The sequence below is a fragment of the Cynoglossus semilaevis genome, chromosome 2, assembly GCF_000523025.1.
Source record: "Cynoglossus semilaevis isolate Cse_v1.0 chromosome 2, Cse_v1.0, whole genome shotgun sequence".
In the NCBI taxonomy this organism is placed as follows: Eukaryota; Metazoa; Chordata; class Actinopteri; order Pleuronectiformes; family Cynoglossidae; genus Cynoglossus; species Cynoglossus semilaevis.
Window position 1 is genome coordinate 5,333,369 of NC_024308.1, and position 16,789 is coordinate 5,350,157.

General features: G+C 39.3%; 1 protein-coding gene across 2 annotated transcripts; it reads left to right on the forward strand.

Moving 5' to 3' along the window:
* Positions 1 to 2,440: 2,440 nt before the first annotated feature.
* myo1f (myosin IF) lies at positions 2,441 to 16,522 on the forward strand. Of its 2 annotated transcripts, none has more exons than XM_008332399.3 (29): positions 2,441 to 2,655; positions 2,773 to 2,931; positions 5,428 to 5,556; positions 6,057 to 6,146; positions 6,222 to 6,316; positions 6,393 to 6,480; positions 6,572 to 6,661; positions 7,558 to 7,689; positions 7,839 to 7,973; positions 8,614 to 8,746; positions 9,260 to 9,456; positions 9,533 to 9,613; positions 9,790 to 9,876; positions 10,018 to 10,101; positions 10,178 to 10,345; positions 10,704 to 10,789; positions 10,905 to 10,986; positions 11,086 to 11,192; positions 11,332 to 11,430; positions 11,515 to 11,659; positions 11,826 to 11,940; positions 12,038 to 12,207; positions 12,562 to 12,707; positions 12,971 to 13,117; positions 13,209 to 13,357; positions 13,449 to 13,511; positions 14,118 to 14,325; positions 14,975 to 15,135; positions 15,428 to 16,522. In XM_008332399.3, exons 2-29 carry the CDS (start codon positions 2,929 to 2,931, stop codon positions 15,502 to 15,504), a joined length of 3,267 nt encoding a protein of 1,088 aa, XP_008330621.1. In that variant the 5' UTR covers positions 2,441 to 2,655; positions 2,773 to 2,928; the 3' UTR covers positions 15,505 to 16,522. The 2 variants fall into 2 exon arrangements, with proteins under 2 accessions (XP_008330621.1, XP_024909556.1); XM_025053788.1 differs by having other exon boundaries at positions 2,441 to 2,651.
* Positions 16,523 to 16,789: the final 267 nt, after the last annotated feature.

Below are 16,789 nucleotides of genomic sequence, written 5' to 3' on the forward strand. Positions count from 1 at the left end.
GATTGAGATTGAGATGACTCAATGTATAAATTTACATCCTAAAGAAACCTGACTTCATCCTGAAAGAGAGTGACAGACTCACAGATACATCGACGTGCAGGCTGGACTTCCCTGTATATACTGTATGAAGTCTTTTTTTCTCTTTTGTCCTTTTACAGATGCAGGCCTGATACTATTACTGAATATGGTCACACATTAACAGGAAGGACATCACATGACCCAAAGTTAATGACTTTTTTTAAAGGTGCAGCTTCAGCTGTTTATGGGCCTGTGGGTATCTTTAGAATATTGGTCTCCGCTGATGATCAAGCATCAGATGTCTGATGTCATCGCTGCGCTCTGAGTCTAACGTGTGACAAATGTCACACTCATCCCTGTTCACAACAAATGCCGTTTCCTTCTGGGTGCTTCTGTTGTTTGGATTGGTGCTATTGTATCATTAATGTTGTCACTCTGAGTTAATGTTATTTTTTTTTTTCAGTTTGAGGACACTCTCATGTGTTCTGTTTGTTACGTAAAGAGGCTGTGGTTGGGTGGAACGTTGTTTTAGCCATATTGGGCTTTTCATCAGCCAGGTCTGGGTCACTAGGTAGAGTCAGATAACACCCACAGACCCACGGTTAGGTTGAAGATTGTGGTACATTATTCACATTTTCACATATCACACATGTGCCATATCGACTTAGTCTGGGCCACATGTTTGTAATGTTATCCACATCTTGTTTTTATGGACCAAAAAAAATGTTTTTCCTAAAATGCTGCTTGATGTTTTTTTGGTTTCTAGGTTCATTATTTAAAAAAAAAAACACTTTTGGTTTCCACACTCATTCATCCTAATTCTCAAAGCAGCTGTGCTTTAACACTGTGTTGACTTTTCCTGCTAACTTTCATACAGAACGTTTTTATTTTATTTTTTTAATTTCATTTACACAGGTCATCTGTTGAATCCACAGGACGTGGATCAATCACACTGCTCTTATTTTGGGATAAGGAAATGTTATAGTGGTACTGTTAATAACTTTTTATTTACAGTCACCATCATCATGTTTTTCAATGGAACTGCTAGAGATTTTTAAAAATTCAGTGTATGTACCGGAGACTTTCTCTCAGTCTGCCAAGGCTTTTGTTGAAGCTTTACACTGATCCAGAAACAAACATGAGTGAATAAATAAATAAATAGACAGAAATCAGTTTTTTTACATTTAAATTTTAATATGAAATATATTGTTTTTGTTAAATATAGGTGAATCCATTTGTTTCTGTTTGTGTACATAAAAAAAAAGAACTATTTCACTGATTAAAAACGGTGCATCGTTGATCTAGAACCAACGTTTTGTCTTTGTCCGTCTCAGTTGTGTGGGCTGAATCCACTGATTGTCACTTTGCTTTGTTTCTGCTGAACTCTTTCCTCTCGATGATCCAGACAGATGCTGAGGTCATCAGTGATGGTTGTCTATTTCTGGATGAATCGCTGGAGGAAAAGTTAAACCAGTGACTTCTGTTTTTGTCCCTGTCGGACTGAGACGTCTCCGATTTGATCCATACCAGCCTGAATATCTGGTTTTTCAGTTATCCATTAATGTAGAGGCAGGAAGCAAACCTTTAATTTGACCCTTGTAGCACACTTTCAGTTCTGAAAACAATGTCAGTGATCACTGATGTACTTTTTTTGGTTGTTCACACAGCTACAGGAAGTGTTGTTGCTGTGTATTCAAATGTCTTCTTTTTTAAGAGTCCAGAACAGCAGATCTTTGCATGCAGTGAAATTTCAACCAACGCCATTGTTTGAACTGACAGGTCATGTGACCTAAAATTAGACTTGGTTGAAGTTTAATGTTTGATGGGAACCCGGTGATGAATGTTCTTGATGATTTCCAGTTTTAATGGTTACAAATTAAGACAAAAAAACTAGATGAAAGACAGTATTTTGTTTGCTTGCATACAGCTGGAGCGGTATAGTCTGTGGAAAAGGACATCAAATTTAGAAACATGAATTTTGACAGTTGAGACAGTGATCTTGGTCTTCTGGTTTCTGAACAGCCTCCAGTTACAGACTAAACAGCCACAATGAATCAAAGTATTTACTGTATTTTCTGGACTATAAGTCGCTGTCAGTGTGAAAATAACAAACGTGAAATTATATATTTTAATATATAGGTCGCACCTGAATTTAAGTCTCAAACCCAGATGAAGGAAGAATAAAAAGTGAGACTTATAGTCTAGAAAATATGATCCGTTAAATGATGGACACATGGAAACCTCAGGTCAGGAAACCGTGAACATCAGACCAGATTTGTTTGCAGTGCAGGATATAGGTGTTCCCTCGGTGTGAACCTGCATCAGTTATTGTGGGCGTCAGAAGCAGCAGCTCCTCTGACGACACAAACACAACATGAGGCAACCACAGCCTGGGTGGGGCTGCCAACTCACAACTGCACAGACCATCATTTGGCAACTGAATGTAATTATCGTTTTGCACTTGCTGTTGTTGTTTCCATCTTCACCTGTGTGTGTGCGCTGTTCAAATGAAGAGGCTGACTAATTTGTGGATTGGCTGACACAGAGGCTGGGACCGGTGTCAACATTTCAGCCTCTGTGTCTGATAATTGAACAGCACAGAAATACAGAATTGACTGTTTTGACACCGCAGAGTAAGTAAGTATATCTGTGTGTGTGTGTGAGTGTGTGTGTGTGAGAGAGATCAGTTCTTGTTTCATACGAGGATGAGGAAGTAGGTTTTTTAAATGTTGCACTGGATGTCTTGTCTTGTAGGGGGTCGGCTCCTTTGTGCTCTGAAGTTCCTGCTGTGTGATGGCCCCAGTCTGAGGAGGACCACCTGTGGAATTTGACCACAGACACACAACCACACAAATACACACTGTGTGACGAGTAGATACCTGAGGAGGAGAGGCCCAGCGGACAGGAACAATGGTACGGTACCACAACTTTTATTTTCACTGTTGAATAATTGATGTCTGTGATGACCCAATTGTACAATGTACAATATTATAATGTAGTATGATTTAATGGACTGTAATATGAGGTGATTTTATGTCATATCTGTGTGTAATCTGTGGATCTGATTTCAGGAAATTGAAATTTTGGTTTAGTTAAATTTGACTGTTTATCCCTATATTTATATTTTATATTTTTTCTTGTGTAAAGTGGGAAATATGAATTCATGGTAATGTTACTGTCATCCACAAGCAAAAAGAGATATTTAAAGTTACCACTTTTAAAATGGAGATAACTATGACTGGTTCCTTCTCTGCAGCAGCAGGGTTGGGTTCCTCTTTTTTTTTTTTTTTTTTTTTTTAGCACAATGAACATAAAGATGATTCAAGTCATGACCTTAATGTTTTCAGCTTTCAACCACAGTGACTTAGCATCGCCCTGTCTTTCTGCCACAAGGGCTGAAAAGCTGAAAAAATGTTATGGTATATGTGTGTGAATGTGTGTTGAAGTTTGTGCCAGTGAATGTGGATGTGCAGTAGCGTCAGGATTGATAGATGTCGTCGCAGGAGCATGTACTGTTCACGCTTCAGAGAGTTTCACAAGAGGCAGCAATGAGTCGTGTGAGGAGGAAATGGATAACAGAAGAGGCCTGTCACAACACTTCCTCACACTGCTTACACAAATCTTAGAGAGAAAAAAAAATCAGCAGGGTTTCAAAGAGCTGTCCTTTTTTTCTGGTTTTTGTTTTTTCTGTGGTGCTTTTATGGTGACGTTTTGTCACCTGTAAAACAACCCTGTGGTTCCTCAACATTCTGGGTGATTTATCTGGTGATAATTTACATTTATTTTTGGTGTTGATAAAAATGATTCAAAGATCATTTTAGAACATCAGGGTGTGATGTTACATGAGAGGTTTTTGAACGATAACACTGTGGCCCTCAGTCATTTTTAATTATTTCAAAATCCTTCATTTTTGAGAGTTGAGAAACTGGGCCAACTAAACCAGTGATTCCAGGCAGAACAATTAAATCCTCTTCTGCTAGGTGGCAGCAGATAGCTATGGAAACTAAAAAAAGAATAATCAGAGCTGTTGAAGTGAGTGTTTTTGTGAGTGTCTTTCTTCAATTCCTGCCAGTATATCAGTGTTGTCTTCAATTAAACAGGGTCGAGATTTGAGTCAATTATGAAGTCATTTAAACTGATGGTGTGCTGTCGGGTTTTTCCCGATGATATGTATGTGCTCTGGCTCACAAAAAGGCTGGGAAACTGAACTAAATGATAACAACACATGACAAAAATATAGTGGCATAAGTTGTCAAAGCTGTGGGTGATACCCCGGGGCTGTATCACACTTCAGTTATTAAAAAATGAATTTAAAGAACAGCTGATGTTAGAGCAAAGGATCACTGTCAGACAGTTGTCAGACAGTTTACACTGTACTGGGTTCCAGTGATCCTTCACAGTTTTCCTCTGAATGACAAGTAAGGTAAAAGCCTCAGACCACAGTTTAACCACTCTGTCAAAGAAAAGCATTCACACATCAAAGAAAGACGGGAAAAAAAAAAACTGAAGAAAAGTAAAAGTTCATCCACTAGAGGGACCTCTAAAAAAGCCACAGTGCAGTATTATTTAAATAGGTGTGTAAGGAAATATTTCCAATGCCAAACCCAACTTACCTGGCTGTCAATAGATACTAGAAGTTGGCTTAATCACAAGGGCGCTGTAGGTTAATCGCGATAAGTCGTGATTAATCGTAATGTATTCATGACTAATCAAGGTAAATAAATATGACAAAAAACCTTTTTAAACAAAAAGTCAATAACAACGGGTGGGTGTCTAAGTTTTACACTTGGTTTGGTTAGTGACTAAACCAAGTTAGAAATGTCAAGAAAAGATGCAAAATCATGATGAAGGTGTAACAACTACGTACATTTATTTTGTAATGAGATGGTAGAGGTTCGTCACTGTATCTTAACCTTGCTCAGTCCAACATTAGCTTGGGTTCAGTGCTGCTTCTCTAGAATTTTAAAGTTAGAACGGTAGCTCAGCACGACTGACCACAAGACCCAGCTTCCTGCACTCTCAACCACATTGTGCTTTTATTTTTTTTATACCTCCACCAATACATTTGTTGTCTTCAGAGATACAGTGTTTTTGTCTTTTTTTTTTTTTTTTGCAAATTTTTTAAATGTATTTTTGTTACGTAAATCATTTGTCATTTAGGTTGGTTCTTTACTGAAGATATCCAGTAAATTAGAACTTTTTTGGTTTTTATGCCAAGTAATTGATAGTGTTTGCTCACCTTTAGCTTTTTCTAAGCTTTTTAATATTTTGTTGATAAAAAATCGTTTAATTTTAAATTTTTTTTGTTAAACTCTAAGATATCTCTATAAATATAAGTTAAAGATTTTCTCAAGAGTTTTGTTTAAAAAAGCAAAGACGTCTTACTTCTCTGGTGTGTGTGTGATTCAGGCCAAGTACCACTGGCAGAGTCAGAATGTGAAGCAGAGCGGCGTGGACGACATGGTGCTGCTCTCCAAGATCACCGAGGACGCCATCGTGGAGAACCTCAAGAAACGATACATGGACGACTACATCTTTGTATCCTACCTGCTGATGGCGCTTTTTTTAAACATTGTTAATAGACGGTGTCAGTTTGTGAGTTAATAAGATTAAAACTCTTAGATAAACGACTCACTTCCTTCATAAGGAGGAAAACTTATATTCAAAACTTTAGTCAACAAATGATGCCGATATTTCCACAATGAACATTTATTTGTATTTTTAGTCTTTCAGAAGACAGAATGAAATAATAATAATGACATTTTTATTCACTAAATCAACCCTACAAAAACTACAAAAAAATGTGGTCACTTTTTTATTAATAAGGAGAACAAATGTAATAAATAAGGATTTGAACAGAACCAGTGTGGACGTCCTAGACTAAAATTTAATGCAGTACATTGATAAGAAGACTGGACTGGACTATTGGACAACATGGAACTTTGTAGAAGCCGCTAGACCTTAACTTATTGTTAAACTTGTAGAGTATTTATCAGTCTCATAGTATTTTCATCATGTTTCTTGACCTCAGTGCTCAGACATACATCGGCCCTGTGTTGATTTCAGTGAACCCGTTCAAACAGATGCCTTATTTTACAGACAGAGAGATCGAACTGTATCAAGGAGCAGTGAGTAAAACATCATCGTACCATCGTTAATCATGGTTGATCAGGTGTCGTCACAGATCTGCTCTCTCCTCCCAGGCCCAGTATGAGAATCCCCCGCACGTTTACGCCCTGACGGACAACATGTACAGAAACATGATGATCGAGGGAGAAAACCAGTGTGTCATCATAAGGTGGGTGAGTCTGTTTTGGTACGCTGTCTTTGATAGACCTCAGCTGTTAAGATTTGTGTTGTTGTTGTTGTGGCAGTGGTGAGAGCGGTGCAGGAAAGACTGTGGCTGCCAAATATATCATGGGCTACATTTCCAAAGTGTCAGGAGGAGGATCAAAAGTACAGGTACAGACAGCAGCACTGACCTCTGCTCTGGTTACTGTCTGTAGTGTAGGTCACCTGTGTCTCACTGTGTGTGTGTATGTGTGTGTGACAGCACGTAAAAGATATCATCCTCCAATCAAATCCTTTGCTCGAAGCCTTTGGAAACGCCAAGACCGTGAGAAACAACAACTCAAGTCGTTTCGTGAGTGAAATCCTGATTTCCACAGTTGAGATTCTTGTGTTTCCTCTGACCTGAATGTGGGTCTTCAGTTCAACTCTGCTGGGTCAAATTTCTAGGTGTTGTTTAAGCAAAACATCAATGGTAAAAACAACAACTTCAACAATGACAAAGTATCAGGTAAAACTAAAGCCAAAAGAGGTAAAAAGCATTTAAAAGCATTTAATAAATTCCATGCAGCCATGAGTTTCTTAACCTGATGAATTAAAAGTTTTTTATTACACTGCAATGAACAATATTTGTAACTTGAATAAATAAAAATCAGTTGCAGAAACATTTTGTATTACATTATGGAGTAGTTACATCTATATAGTCTGCCATTTTTACAACTGGCCCTTCAAGGAGAACTGTCCCCCGGTGAAAATGTCTTTGACAGCTCTGCTCTACACACGTTACATTTAAGGTAGAAATGTTTGCAACATATTTTTTTAATATATAAAATTAAAGTTAATGTCAGCAAAGTCCAAATATGTTCACAACAACTTGAATTAGACATCATGATTCCAGAAGATGAATATTATTTCTCCACAGTAAAATTGTTGCTTTTACATTCAGCCTTAAAAACACACTCATTTCTCATCAGTGGGCTATTAGTGCTCTACTTTCACACCCTGAAACCACAGACAGCAAGCCTGACATGACCCATGTCAGTGCACCATTGTTGCATATCTTAATGTGTAATGTTTCCTGTTGACGNATCAGCAAGAAGGAAAAAAGAAGAATTGTTTAAACCTTCTCGTTTAATCTCTGCTGTATCTACGCTGCTGTACTGTAGGTCACAGCTGCACAGTGTCAGACGTGACATTTGCCAGTCTCATGCCTGTCACCTCAGATTGTTGACTGAGATTATTGTCTACCAGGGGAAATACTTTGAAATTCAGTTCAGCAGAGGAGGAGAGCCAGACGGCGGTAAAATTTCAAACTTTCTGCTCGAGAAGTCGAGGGTGGTGAGTCAGAATGAGAATGAGAGGAACTTCCACATTTACTATCAGGTGAGAAGCCAAGAAGAGAAGAAAACTAAAAAACTATGTATTTAGCCAAGAAGAGAAGAAAACTATGTATTTATTAATCTTTTTATTTATTTATTTTTTATCAATGTTTAATATCTGACCTATATTCTGCCTGCACTGCCATCTTCCAGCTGATAGAGGGCACTAATGCTCAACAGAAAGAAGGCCTGGGCATCATGACGCCTGACTATTACTTCTACCTCAACCAGTCTGGGACCTACAAGGTGGACGGGACCAATGACAGCAAAGACTTTAAAGAGACTATGGTACTTTTTTATTTTTTTATTTTATATACTCTATTTAAATAAAAGCTAATGAGACTAAGAACATGTCTGAAAGGGTCACCAGACAATTTAAGGTATTTAGAAGACCTAAGAAGAGTTGAGACACACTTAAAAAATGAATCTGATACAAGGTAGCTCATTATTCTTAAATATGACCAAAAACTACATTGTGTAGTACAGTAACCTCGTGTTTAATGTAAATCAAACCCTGGACATTTAAAAAAAACACTGTTGGAAACTTTCCTTGTACACGATGGAATAACAGATTTGACTGTCAGATCATTTTCATTTTTCATTTTTGTTTTTCCAATTCAAATTTTTATCAAGCCCTCCTCCTCCTTTCCCCTCCCCCAGACCTGGTGTGGGTCTTTAACGTTTTTTTTTTTTTCAACTTCAGCCCACATATGAGTTGCAATTCTGCCACCTTTAACACCTTAAAAAAGTACCAACAAGACTAGAAAACACAGACAGAGGGCAGTGTCCTGCAGATAAAGGCATTACACACCAGACTTAAGCCATCATTTTTAATCATGTAATGCATAGTATAACCACAGTGAAATAGCAGCAACACAGTCACAGGAAACAACAGAGCAAACTGCTGCTTCGTTGATGATCTTTCCAGGAAGCCATGCAGGTGATTGGGATCCCAGGAGAAATCCAGGTTCAGGTGCTGCAGATCATCGCAGGCATCCTGCACATGGGCAACATCAGCTTCATAGAGGCAGGAAACTACGGACAGGTGGAGAGCACAGACTGTGAGTGGCAAAAACACATGCAGGCTTCCTCACTCGTGTGTAAAGGCAGTACACACATTTGCATGTTCTCACAAACGCACACACCTAAAAGGTAAATTCGCCCGAGTTAGCTTCCATCAGGTCAAAAGCACTATTGTTGGAGACGGCCTACGCAGTGGCAGCTCGTTCACATTGAATCCCTGTTCAACAAATGAATATTGTTGGATGTGTTAAATCCCATGAAGAGGCAACAGTGATGGGACAACCACATTATAAATCCTGATTTGTCATCTTTTTCCCCCTAAATGGGATTTTAAATTTTTAACTTCCTTCTATAAAAGAGGGATTGAAACCAGAGTTTCATTTCTATAAAAGAGGGATTGAAACCAGAGACTGAGACAAAAACATGTGATTTTTATTAATACATGTATCAGATTTAGCTATTTTTCATAACCTAGACTTAAACAGATAAAATTGTGAAATAGCTATTTACACATTTACAATAATTCTGAAATTTAAAATACTTTTCTCCAGTACTCGCGTTTCCTGCCTATCTGCTGGGCATTGATCCTAAGTGGCTGCAAGACAAGTTGACCAGCAGGAAGATGGATTCAAAGTGGGGAGGAAAGTCTGAGTCCATCAATGTGACCCTGAGCAAAGAGCAGGCTGCATACACCCGTGATGCTCTGGCCAAAGCTCTCTATTCTCGGATATTCGACTATCTGGTTGAGGTAAAATATACTCAAATTAAGAAGTTCATCCTGACATTCAACACAGTTTACATACTTTATACTTTGTCCATTCCAGGCCATCAATAAAGCCATCCAAAAACCTTATGAAGAGTTCGGCATTGGAGTCCTCGACATTTATGGCTTTGAGATATTCCAGGTTTGTTTTTTCGTATTTTCCAGTGCACATTTCAGTAGGTTATGAATATGCTGGGGATCTCCTAAATAAAAATGAAATTATTTGGCCTTCCTGTGCCACCTGACCTGTAATAGCTCTGCCCCCCCCCCACTTTGAGAACCATTGAATAGATCTGACTTCACCCTCTTCTCCTGCAGAGAAACGGTTTTGAGCAGTTCTGCATTAACTTTGTGAATGAGAAGCTGCAACAGATCTTCATTGAACTCACTCTGAAGGCTGAGCAGGTATGGAGTTCTTTTTACTGCTTACTTCAATGTATGTATTATTGAGTAGTATACTGTTACCTCAAAGGCTGAAATACATTTTAAATATTACGAGTAAGTTGTTCCATAACTCTTGTTTTCTCTCTTTACTTTCCTCAACAGGAAGAGTACGTCCAGGAGGGCATCAAGTGGACTGCCATCCAGTACTTTAACAACAAAATTGTTTGTGACCTGATTGAAAATAAAGTAAGGAGTCACTTGTTTTTTACCCTCTTTATGTGTGAGTTGTGAAGGTTTCACAGAGGCTCTCTTGTCCGTGCAGAGTCCTCCTGGAATCATGAGCGTCCTGGATGATGTGTGCGCCACCATGCACGCCAAAGGAGACGGAGCGGACAGCACACTGCTACAGAAGCTCCAGGCCGCTGTGGGGACACATGAACATTTTAACAACTGGAATTCTGGCTTTGTCATCCATCACTATGCTGGGAAGGTAAACGTGGTCGTGCACAAAGACATTGCTGCTCATATCTGGTACACTCAGATATTTACCACTGGGGTAAATGTCTGTTTGTTTTTAGTCTTGTTTTCTGTGTTTAGTAAGGATTTTGTGACATTTCTGTTTTTAGAAAAACTTTGTTTTTTTGTGGTTTATAATAAACTTGTTGTATTATTAATATATGACAAAAAAGTGCTTCAAAAACAGTCAGTGAACATAGGAAGATGCTCTGGCTGACTTCTTCTATAATATCTCATGAAAGGATGATTAATATTTAAATTGGAAAACCTGCACAATAACTATCACAGTTGTTGTTGTTTAAAAAATTTTTTTTATTATTATTTTGTCTCAGGTGTCATACGATATCGTCGGCTTCTGTGAGAGGAACCGTGACGTTCTCTTCCCTGACCTTATAGAGCTCATGCAAAGCAGCGAATAGTAAGTCACGTAGTCATATTCTAATTTCTAATAATAAGTCATAAAAATATTCATGTTGTATTTGACAAAGAGTGTTGTTCATAAAATACGTTAAACCCTTCTTCTCCCTCCTCAGTGACTTCATCCGCAGTTTGTTTCCTGAAAACCTCAACACTGATAAGAAAAGCCGGCCGACCACAGCCAGCTCTAAAATCAAAGTGAGTCTTCCACTTAGACTGAGTGTACGGTATCAAACCTAAGGCTCCTCTACTTGTATTTTATTGACAATTTTGTACTTTATTCCCTCTCTATTACAGAAACAAGCCAACAACCTGGTCAACACCTTAATGAAGTGCACTCCACATTACATCCGCTGTATTAAACCCAACGAGACAAAAAGACCCCGAGACTGGGAGGAGAGCAGGTCGGTACCAGGACTACTGGACAAATGTTAACTTTGACAGAGCCAGAACTCACAGATGTTTTAACTACAATCAATTGCATAAATCAAATTGCACTGTTTCTTTTGCATGTATTAATAAATGTCATTCCTCTGGTGCTAGGGTCAAACATCAGGTCGAGTACCTTGGACTGCGGGAAAACATTCGCGTGAGGAGAGCTGGGTTTGCGTACAGACGGGTCTTCAATAAGTTTATGATAAGGTAGACTTTCATCATGGATCAGGTCACTGTGTGACTGTGCTGTTGTTGGAAGAAGTGACTTTTCTCACTGTCTTCACTTCTCAGGTACGCCATTCTGACGGCTGAGACCTGGCCGTGCTGGAGGGGGCCCGAGCAGCAGGGGGTGCTGCACCTGCTGCGCTCTGTCAACATGGATAATGACCAGTATCAGATGGGCCGCACCAAAGTCTTTGTCAAGAACCCAGAATCGGTAACAAATAATGAATAGTTTCAGCACTTTTTTATTGTTGGAGCTAGGCATCTTGTGCCTAATAATGTGGTTTATTCAGTGTAGAATTAAAAGTCAAATGATCCAATTTTATTTAAGGATTTATTTATTGATGAATGACTTCCACAAACTCCTCCTTCTTCCTCAGCTGTTCCTACTGGAGGAGATGAGAGAGAGAAAGTTTGACACGTTTGCGAGGATCATCCAGAAGGCCTGGAGAAGATACAATGCCAGGAAGAAATATGAACAAATGAGAGAGGAGGGTGAGTAACGGTGGACTCTCCTGATCCTTCTTTAGGTTTTGTAAGTTTAACATCGTGACTGTGATTGTGTGTGTCCGTCCTCTCCTGTGACTCGTAGCCTCTGACATCCTGTACAACTCCAAAGAGCGGAGGAGGAACAGCATCAACAGGAACTTTGTTGGAGACTACCTGGGTCTGGAGCAGAGGCCTGAGCTGAGACAGTTTCTGGCCAAGAGGGAGCGGGTGGACTTTGCTGATTCAGTCACCAAATTTGATCGCAGGTTCAAGGTAAAGCTTTTTGAATTAACTCTCCATCATGTGACCGATGGACAGAGTACCAATATTCATTTTCTGATTTCTTTTTCTCGTGCAAATTGCACAATTTCTACTTCTGCACAAGTACTTCATCAGTATTCAAGGATTATTTCCATAGTTTTTCTAAGAAGTCCTGACTATTTTACTCAACTTGATGTGTGGTTGTTGCTTTTGAAAAATGTATATTCCACTAAATCACTTATATGTTGTTAGTTTTTCTAAGAAGTCCTGACTATTTTCCTTACTCAACTTGAGTCAACTTGTGTGGTTGTTGAAAGGTTTATTTCCCACTGAATCACTTCTATGTTGTGTCTCCTTACGTTCCAGTCTATCAAAAGAGATTTAATCCTAACCCCCAAAGGCATCTATCTGATTGGTCGAGAGAAGGTGAAGAAAGGGCCAGAGAAGGGTCAGGTCAAGGAGGTGCTGAAACGAAAACTGGAGTTTGGAAGCATCACCAGTGTCTCCCTCAGGTACCGTAGGTTTAGAGCAAAAAGTCAAAATATTTGCAGAGAATAATTTGCAAATATTTTTTTTCTTCAACTTTCAGATTCTGAGTGTTAATTTATTATCTTATATCACAAATAAATAGCTAAATAGCTTGTGTCCACCAAGTAAAACAATACAAACTACTGAGATAAGATGTATTTTATTAGAATATCCAGTTTATTAGAAAATCATTACAAAACATGTTGTTGATTTTTTTTTCTTTAATTATTGTCATCTTTACCTTTAGTACAAGACAAGATGATTTTTTCATCCTGCACGAGGCCCAGTACGACAGCCTGCTGGAGTCCAACTTTAAGACAGAGTTCCTCAGTCTGCTGTCCAAACGCTTTGAGGACGTTACCAAGCAAAAACTGATGATCTCTTTCATGGACAGGTAGACCAGCACCTCCACATTCACCCGACCTGGTCTGTATTTGTACAGAAGCCTGTGCATGAACAACCGTTGTACTTTTCTGCCACTCCAGGCTGGAGTTTAGAGTGAAGAAGGAGGGCTGGGGCGGAGGAGGCTGCAGGGTCGTGGTTTTCCAGAGAGGACAAGGAGATCTGGCCGAACTTAAACCTGGAGGGAAGACCCTCGCCATCACAATAGGAGATGGTCTTCCGAAGTCTTCAAGTGTGTAGAAAAGTCAACATTTTGAATACAGATATTGTGTTTGTTGTGGGTGATTTTTTTTTTTTATTTTGTGAGTCCTTAATTTCACCAGAACCGACCAAGAAGGGTGCTCCTCTGTCCCAGGGTAGAAGGGGCTACCATAATACAGGCAAAGGTAACGGCTCTTTCTTCAAAAGTAGAAAAAAATAATTAAGCTAAAAAACACATATTAAAAACAGATTTAAAAAAATTCCATTTATAATCTGGTATTAATCCAATTAAATCCTCAGTTTAAACTGTGACATGAGCAAATGAGCAAAGTGTGCTGGTCATATTTCAATATTTTGTATTTATCATTTAAAAAAGTTTATTAAGCAGCTTTCATGAGACATAAGTCAAAAAGTTGTCAGACATGTTGAAAATATTTTTAAAACTATTTTGCTACATAGTCTCCATTTAAATCTAAACACTCCTGTAAGAAGTGTTTACATCAGTCCATTTAAATCTAAACACTCCTGTAAGTGTTTACATCTGAGAATACCATATTTCTTAGAGTTTGGAATAAAAATATAATATAATATAATAAGAAGGAGATAAAATGTCAAAATACACCAAAAGTAAAAAGTGGAGCAGTAATGGTGTTCAGTAGTACTTCTTCCTGTCTTTGTATGGTTTCCAAACTGGATTTGTAAGTTAATATCTGTGTTACACGGATTCACTAACAAGTCGATCCAGTTCAGGGCGTTAGTTTAACCCCTTTAACCTCCTTTTCTCTCCTCAGCTCACCAGAACGGAGCGGCACAGTTTTCCAGATCCAGTCACAGCCAGCAATCGGAAATCATGTATTCGTCCCCACAAAAACAGGTCCGTCCACCCAACGCCGCCCTACCCAAACTGGGATTCCAGAAGACTCAGCGAACTCCCACACACAACCAGTACAACCAGGGAAACCTGGATTTCCTGAATGTGCCAGACCAGGGCATGTCTGGGTGAGAAACATCTGTTTTCAAGAGCAAATATAGTTGGAAAAATCTTGTTTTGTTTTTTTTTACAAAGTGGATTTTTTTTCTATATTTTGAATTTAAGATTACAAGGTTTAAAAACTCGGGGCCACAAACTCATACCGTGACCAGTCCTGTGGCCAAAGTGCAATATTACATATATTGCACTTTGGCCACAGGACCACGGCACCAAAACAATGAGGGAAAGAATGGGTGTGAGGGTGAGGGTGAGAGAGAGAGAGAGAGGGAACAGTCCCTGTAGAACCAGTGGGTGAACTTGATAGTCTAAAGAGCCCTATTGTGTGAATTGGGCTTGTCAAGGTGAGGCTTAACTGTCTGGAAGCCAGATAATAATGTTTATTTAGCAAGGGATAAGAAATGAACGGACATAAAAGAAAGATTATAATTCATTCAGGTAGCTGCTGTGACCTTTGACCTATGTGACCTGGGATCACAGTTTAAAGAAGAGCTAAGTACAAACCCAAGTAAATCCAAACCCCATGTGAGTTACCTAGACCCCCCCCAAAAAAAATCAGTTAACGCCTCGTCATCCAAATCTGACCTGTCTGGTGCATCAGTCTTTTTGATCTCCTGTCGTTTTTTTTTCTCCTCATATTCTACTTTTACTCCGACACAGTCAACAGAGGAGGAGGAGTGTCAGTCAGCGTCCACCTCCGGCTCCAAAGCCACAGCCTAAACCTCAGGGACCTCGATGTCGAGCTTTGTATCAATACATCGGACAGGACACAGACGAGATCAGCTTCGACGTCAACGACATCATTGACCTGATTCAAGAAGGTGTGAGCACCAAACTACTGTTTTGTTTTGTGGAAAGGTTCAAATCCAGCCTGTCCCTAACAGGGAGAAACATCACTCTGGTTTTGATGAAGAGTTTCTCCACTGCTATTGATCTTATTGGTGTCACACATTAACATACTGTGACTCTAGTGATCTAGATCTAGTGCTATACGTGCCATAGAAGACTCTAGTCTTCTATGGCACGTATAGCACACATTTAGATTGGGACATTTTAATTACCACTAATTATGATCTGTTTCATGTGTTTCTCTGTCCGTTATTCCCTCGGCAGATCCATCAGGCTGGTGGAAGGGAAGGTTTCGAGGCAGAGAAGGCCTCTTCCCTGGTAACTACGTAGAGAAGATTTGATGGAGACTCCATGGATCCATGTGGACTTGTCTGTGTTTTTGTTTTGGAAACAAGTGTAATTTATGTAAAACAGCTGCCTAGAAAAGAACCTGCATGTGAAGACTTCACCTTTGCACCGAGGAGCTTCAGCCACGGTGGACACATGACTATTGAAGCCGTTGGTGCACGCTGACATTTTATCACTGCTGCATGTGCAAATCATTGGAAACGTCACCATTATGGACACGGTCCTAAAAACACACACATCCCCATGCAAAGAGCTGCTCGGGTTTCATGTCTCCTGTTGCCGTGGACTATGTTATGTTGTTCATAATGACCTGGCAACAAGATCTCCAACTTCTTAACAACACCTTTCTGAGAGCCGTTACTTCAGTGAACGTGACAGAAAGCTAAAGTTACACTCTTCATAGAAAAGTGACCTGAAAATGTGCTGTGCTGGTTTTTAGTGTCTGCAGTGTTTATCAGCCTGAAGCTTCTCTCTGACATTGAACAGTATTCTTGACTTAATCACCCACGTAATGTCAAGTAATAACATCTGTACTTGTCACAGGTATGGAAAGGACCCAATAGCAGCACAACCTAGTCAGGATAAACCCCGTCTTTGTTGGAAGCAAACAGAGCAGCTACAGCTAGCAAATGAGGCAGGATCTGGAAACAACAGGCAGGGATCGTAGTCCAGAACAGGAGACTGGTGGGTTTACCGAAGCTTAGACAAGGCGATGTCCTAGACAGATCAGTTCTGGATCAAATAACAAGTTCTGGAATGTGTATTTGGAAGCGAGGACAATCTGGCAAGAGTCAAGGGAGTGCAGCTGAACATACAGGTAGCAGCGATTGGGCAGATTGAAGGAGCGAAGGTGCAAGGAACAGACTGTGACAGTACTGAAGCTGTGCAGTGAAATTGACTCTTACATCGGCCAAAGTTTGTCTTAGAGTTTGTCTTCAAACGATGGATTTGTGCAAAAACAGTATATATAATCAGTGAAGGTTACTATTCTTCTTGATTAAAAAAAAAAAATTCACCTCATGTTTTATGACAGAATACCTTCAACATTTCAGGACAATGTTTACTAATGTTAAAATTTATGTCAGAGAATCAAGTTCTCTCAGCGAGTCACTTCAAAAGACGACTCCACCTTTACTAGTGGCTAGCGTACAGATATTTCCAACGTACCAGGGTAAGTCAAAAAGTTCTAAGTGATGTTTTATTCATTTCAACTGTGTCGCTTGTAATAATGGTAGTTATGTCTCTTTAATTTTTACCTATTTTAAAAAGAAAAGAAAA